Genomic DNA, 6,769 nt, shown 5'->3' on the forward strand with positions numbered 1-6,769 from the left:
GTGGCGTGGAGTGGCGTGGCGTGGCGCGGCGCGGCGTGGCGTGGCGTGGCGCATGGCGGACGTCCCCCATTCATTTCAGCGGAGCCGCCCGGTCGAGTCCGATCCACCTGCTGGAGGAGCAGGAGTGGCCATGCACCGCCCTTCCGCCTTTCGACCCGCACTGGTCGGGGTCGCTGCCGACGGCTCACAGGGGGCGCACCGCCGAACTGCGCAGAGCACGCCGCCGAGTGCGAGCTCGTGGTGTGATCGAGGTGGGGTGGAGGGGGTGGGCTGGATAGGCATAGCTGAAGCGCAATCTCCTGCGTGCAATATGAAAAAAATGCGAATGCCGCGGGCCGAACGCCTTAGATAACGTTTTCATCTTCACTCCCACATTTCATTTCATTTCATTTCTGTTTACTACAGTGTATGTCGTCGGGTATAGAAAACGAGTTCTATTTTGCATATTCGTTTACTCCGATTTTCTCGCTCTCGCTCTCGCGCGGTTTTAAGTAGCCAGCCGCCGAGTTTTAATGCCTGCCGAGCAGAACGACGCTTGTTGTAAATAGAGCGATAAAAGCGGGCAATTCGGGCGACGGCTCGAGATATACACGGCCGCCTACCAGGGTGACAAATCGTTCGCTGGAAACAAATGACGGACGCGCGTTGGCGACTTGCATCCATGCATATGTAGCGTTTTCGTGGTCCGCGCAGGTCTGGTTTTATCGACGTATCGACGTGTATCGTATCGGTTTGATGCGAGCGGCCCGGCGGCGGCCGGACACAGCGACGGCCAGCCTCGTTGAGGCGAACAGCACCTGGCTTACTTTGTGGCCAGCCGGCGTTCGGAACGCGGTTTTTCTTGCACCACGCGCTACTCACTAACACGCAAGCGTACACTGCGTCTTCTCAATTTTTTTCCCCTTCTCGCACGTACCTCCTTGTCGTAGTTTAGTAATAAAGTTGCGTGTTAAGGCCATTGTGTTGTTGTGTTGCATCTCCGCTGACGGGGGTGGTGCAGCTTTAAACATCCTCGGCGAGAAGGGCGTGGGGCAGGGGGTACGCCTCAAAATAGTTAGATTAAGTTTTGCTTTGGTCTACAATCCAATTGAATTACTTTTCGCTGCTCTCCGGGTCTTGAGCATAGGCGTGGATTATCAGGATGTAGGTCCGTCACTCGCCGTTACTCACCTGCCAAGTTCAGCAAACGCAAGCTCTCATAGCGCCTGCTAGGTAGGCAACACCCTGCCTACGTTGCACGCGTGTACCGCGGGGTGGCCTACTCTCAGTATCGCAGGCGTCGAACGAACACCCCGTTTTATTTGACGAATAAATCTACGAAAAACGGGCGTACGAGGACGATCCCTTGACAAGTTGAGTCCGCGGCTTGACCCCCCCACCGTGGGGCGTGGGTCCCAGGACTGCCTACCCACGACGCTCCTGTCCTTGGCGTGGTAAGGCCGGGCTGGGTTGCCTCTACAGAGGTTTTGTTCGCCTTTCTACCCCGCTTAATCTGCGCCTGTTTGAGCCTTTCTTGTGGCAGATGCTGGGAGCTCCCCCTTTCCACTTAATTGAAAATCTGCATCGATTGTCCTGGATACACCACTTTATCGTATTCTCACGGTTTCTCATTCGTCACATCCAATCTTAACTCCTTAAGATTTTGATGATACACTTCGATGATTTTGGGTGGATCTATGAATGCGCTCAAGTTTTGCGGGATTGCTTACTCCATAGGGCTGTGCACATTTCCATTCATTGCGTCCCAAGATAACCATCAGCAGGTCTCCTGCCCATCACCTGGAATAGGCCGCTGTCTTGAAATTTAGCGCGTCAGAAAGTAGCGATCAAAGTGCTGAATGTACGAGATCTCGTACTAGATCGCGTTCGAGTTTCGCCACGCGCCGCCGCTTGCTCTGATTTGTTGGCCCCCGCGGCTGCAGCCGCACCCGGGGTGGGGCGGGGCGGGGCGGGGCGGGGCGGCCGCAGCTGCTACATGGCGGCGACCGCGCTGCCGCCCATAATTCAATCGTATACCGAGGCGTTTGCAACACTTTTTCGGTGCTGAGTGAAGGCGTGAGTGAAGGCGGCGAGCGCGTCTCCCTCCCGGCCTGCGCGCGCCGTCGCGCCGGCCCGGTAGGCAGCCCATTCGACGCCCCGCCCCGCCCGCTGCAGCTGCGGCAGCTGCCCCCCTCCCTCCCCTCCCCGGTGGGCAGCAGCTGCAGCTGCCGAAAGGGGGGTGGGGGTAAGCTGTCATGCTAATGACACGCGGCGTTTGCTTTATTTACAGACAGCAATTTCGAAAGAAGGGGCGGGGCGGTCTAAGGAGGGGAGGGTGGCTTCTCGCGCGACAACTGTCGCTCGCTGGACGACGTGCACCTGGCCGTGCGCCAGGCCGGCCTAGCGACCGGTCGGCCCCCGCCCTCCTGCGCCTCGACCCGATCGGCGGGATCTCAATGCGTCGTAGAGTGACTCCAACGCCCTCCTCTCCCCCGTGTTCCAGGCCGTCGTCGTCGCGCTGCTGTCGGTGGTGGTGTCCGCGGCCGCCCAGTACGGCCACCACGGCCATGCCGAGTCGTACGCGTCCGTCAACCAGCTGTCGCACCACCAGGAGCCCATCCACATCAAGCACGAGTACCACCACCAGCCCGAGCCCGTGCACGTCCACCACGAGTACAAGCACCCCGAGCCCGTCTACGTCAAGCACGAGGAGCCCGTCTACAAGCACGAGGAGCCCGTCTACAAGCACGAGGAGGTCGAGCACTACGTGAGTATCTTTAAAGCGAAAAACATAAAAGCAGTTGGAGTGGTTTTTTTTTGTTTTTTTGTTGTTTTTTTGTAAAGTTTTCCGCTCACAGTTGTTGAGCGCGAGGCCTACTACAGTATGGATGAAACCAATGGAGGTTATCGATAGACTTACACGTTGGTCTTCACTGTTGTGCGGGCTTGCCCACCCACGGTCGTAAATGACTTCAAAACCAATTGTTGATGTTGCAGTCGCACCCCAAGTACGAGTTCAAGTACGGCGTGGAGGACCACCACACCGGCGACCACAAGGACCAGAAGGAGGAGCGCGACGGCGACGTGGTGAAGGGCGAGTACTCGCTGCTGCAGCCCGACGGCAGGAAGCGCATCGTGCACTACACGGCCAGCAAGCACGGCGGCTTCAACGCCATCGTCTCCTACAGCGGCCACGCCATCCACCCCGAGGTCAAGCACGGCCACTACTAGACGACGCGACACTCTGGCCGCCGCCGACCCAGGTCGTCAGCGGCTCCCCCCGGCCCTCGTCGATGACCGACCTGCGGGCCATGGGACCTTCCGGAGAACTCTTTGGAACCTCGCAAAGACTGCAACACACTCTTGCTCATCTTGTAAATAACTCACATACCATCTACCTCATTCTGTAGTTGTACTACCAATTAGGCGCCAATAAAAGAAAAAAGTAAGACTATAGTATTTTATTTCCATGGCTTTAACTAGGCTTTTATAACATGCCCCTCACACTTTTCCCGCACTACCAGGGAAAACGAAAAGAAAAATGACCCGAGTTTGTGTCGTTTCATTTGCAAAGCGGCCTGGCCCGCTGCGAGGCCTTGGGTCTCGTCTAAGTTATAATGTAAGTTGATCACCGCCATGTTGGTCGGTGACACGCTCTCCGTAGGCACGCCTCACCAACGCTGGAAAGTGGAACTGGGTTGAAAGTCACAACCTTACCGTCCGGCCTGTCTAAGGCAAACGGTGCTGTGAGCCGATAATATGCGGCGTCAACACTAACAAAATAAAATGCATAAAACGCATCGACAAGGCCTTGTTGTTATGTTGCTGCTTTTTTATTATTTTTTAAAAAGTGTGGTTTGTGTAGAGTTGAGTGCTGACCGACCAACTAGTGTAATGCTGCCGAAAGAGTAGACTTTATAAAATACACGTATTCTTTGTATCAAACTGAAAAATATAGAAATATTTGCAACGAATTCGGCGGGCTTCTGTGGGAGTGTACCGGGTGTACCTGAGGACGCTGCAGTGTTGCGAGATTGCATGCCCTCTTCCTCTTGAGCTGCAGGAGCCATAGCACTTTGCGAGCGGCCGGGATAGGTAGGTGAACCCGCAACACTGCGGCGTCCTCTCTGTTGCACCCGGTATGGTATCCAACTTGCAGGCTACTTCCCTTTGAACGGTCCTAAGAAGACGACTCAGCATGCTCGGTCGGGCGGAGGCTAGGCTAGCGGAGGCTCCCCGGAGCGTGAAGTGTCAGATGTGTGGCCTACCGCCACGGCGTCTCTGCTCCGCCACGCTCCCCTCCACGTACCCTTGGCCTTTCCTCGCACACCCCGCATAAGAGACAGAGTACGGTACAAGTTAGCTACATCGCGAATGAAAAAAAAAACTGCACTCAAGACTCGAGCATAAGTTGCTAAACGACACGCACTTTCACAGTCCATCTAATATGAACACATGCTGTGCGACCGCAACGCTGGGGTCGGAGCGGGTACTCGTACATCCTTCAAGCACAAGATTAGCTAAAGGGCAAAGGGCAGTAGTATACAGCACACGCATTGTCTTAATTGTTGTGCATATAATTTATTTTCAGAGTTTATGTTTAACTGAGCACTGTAGAATCCTCACAAACAAATTAGTTTGCAAGCTGCGAAGCATTAGGCTGCTTTGTAATACGAATCATTTGGTTTGGAATCACAGAGCATTGAGAGGGGAGCGGTCCAATGCTGCACGTCATTGCCTGCTGCTGCGGAGTTACATGCGCTCTGCGCTTCACTGCATTTAAGGTACCACGGCGTGACTCCTGTAATTCCAGGAATGCTCCCTCTGCTCGGCTCCACACATCGTCCACTTTACCCGATGGTTTGATTCCGACCTTCTCCGTCCTTCGCTTTTTTTTTCCTCTCGCGGGGTACGGGTCGACCGCGTGACTTTTGCACGGGCTTGCTTATGGTCCGAGTACAGGGCTGTAGACTCCGACCGGCGACACCACACCCTTCAGGGACGACAGTGACACTCCAACTCCTGTTAATGAGTTCTTTTACAAAAAAAGAAGAAGTGGAATAAGGGCTACTCTCGGACCACCACAAAGCCTTGGCTTATCACACCCAGAGAACTATATCAGCAATCGAATGGGGGTCGTAGGAAACAAAATTTACATAGGTCCTGAAACCAACTAAGTTTTAGTATACTCTAATTTTAAATATCGTCTATAAAATAAGTTGCCTTGGCTAAATTGTTTAATCAGTACAATCGAAATTCCGTCCACACAACTAAAATTTTATCGGTTTTGAATTTCGGAAATTTTGTAAAATTGCTCATTCTCTAGTCCCACTGACGGGAACAAGCGGGAGCAAACTTTTCGTGAGGAAGGGTGTTGCACCTATAGACTTTGCACTTGAAACAAATAATTGGTTTTGTTTGGGTCTGTTTCAACTAAATTTTAGTTCTTATGACTGATTTCTTTCATTTTCATGCAGTGCGGTTGGTTTGACCTATGAATAATATTTCGTTCCCTTTTTTTGCAGGTACTGTTATTGTACTTGGTATTGGCATTTCCAGATTCAAGGGGCGTGCGGCGTGCCTCTACTTTTACCACCGGCATCTGGAGCGATACACGTATTTATTGGTAGTTTTTCCCGAAGTTACGGCCCAGAGTCATTACTTTCGTGACATTGCATTTTCTAGGTTACGGCTAGCCGGCTAAAATGCGGTATACCTAGTGCACAGGAGAGCCAGTGCGTGGCGTGGCGCGGCGTGTGCTACCGACAGCCGTCTGCCTCGACTAGCCGTTTTTAAGAGAATAACCAACTAATAACAATCATAATCATAACGCCACTACTAGGAGACATGCCGCGGTTCGTTGTCAAGAACGCCATTCCGACAAGCCGCACACGGTGGTGGCCAGTCAGCTCTCAGCCTCAGACCCGCCCCGCCCCCGCTTTACCCGTCACCTCACCAGCAAACCGGATTGCCCCGCGAAAAAGCCAACAACACAACACACTTTTCCATGCACATACCCCGGAATATTTCGTTGATATTATACTGCACCGCATGCAGCCACCCTATGGCCCCTTGCTAGTAGGCAACGCGCCCGCACGCCTGGCATGCAGTACAGTTTAACTAAATTATGCTCCGGGGTCTATGTGGACCACCCCCTTGTATAATCAGAGATTAAAGTACTCCAGCATCGCCACTGGTATCTTTATAATTACGATGGAATCCCTTTCGAGCAGACTGCTCTCTACGCATTTTTTTTCATACTACACTGGTCGCCCGGTCCGGGAGCGTTTGGTAATGTTATAACTTTTGTTTAATGAGAGCAGGGTTATTTTTGTGTGTTTTTTTGGGGGGGGGCGGAGGGAGGGGGGTTCGGAGAAAGGCCTCTTACTACATTCACTACGTAGGTTAGAAAATCGGCAATAGGTGGCCATAACAGCACGATGTCCCTGATCAGCCGAGCCGTTAAAGCGTACGGACTCGCCTAGGCGAAGTGTTGTTATTGCGATTCGCAGAATTTGCAATGAAAAATGCATGACTACTGCTGTGCGAGGAGCGGTCCAGGCTGCCCCCCTTGCATACCCCTCCCCTACCCCGGGCCGGACCCGACGGACTCGACCCGCTGCTGTGAAGCCCCGCCCCTCCCCCCGCAACCCCCTCTGCCGCGTCCCGTCCTGTGCGGGGGGGCCATGGAGGTCCTAGTGCACACCGGTCAGGTCGAGGGGTGCAGGTGCGGCGGGGCGCGGCGGGGCGGGGCGCGGGCCGAGACCGAGGTCCCACCCAGGCAGTCTTA

At 53.9% G+C, this 6,769-nt stretch overlaps 1 protein-coding gene across 1 annotated transcript in view; it reads left to right on the forward strand.

The window, feature by feature from the left end:
* Positions 1-3,433, forward strand: part of LOC113218461 (cuticle protein 18.6-like) — a 7,448-nt gene extending 4,015 nt beyond the window's left edge. Inside the window, exons 2-3 of the mRNA XM_026438829.2 lie at positions 2,483-2,746; positions 2,977-3,433. Coding sequence (XP_026294614.1) covers positions 2,483-2,746; positions 2,977-3,210 — 498 coding nt within the window. The 3' untranslated portion in view covers positions 3,211-3,433. The remainder of the gene's footprint in view (positions 1-2,482; positions 2,747-2,976) is intronic.
* Positions 3,434-6,769: the final 3,336 nt, after the last annotated feature.

Source organism: Frankliniella occidentalis, unplaced genomic scaffold, assembly GCF_000697945.3.
Source record: "Frankliniella occidentalis isolate FOCC.00 unplaced genomic scaffold, Focc_3.1 Scaffold251, whole genome shotgun sequence".
Lineage (NCBI taxonomy): Eukaryota > Metazoa > Arthropoda > Insecta > Thysanoptera > Thripidae > Frankliniella > Frankliniella occidentalis.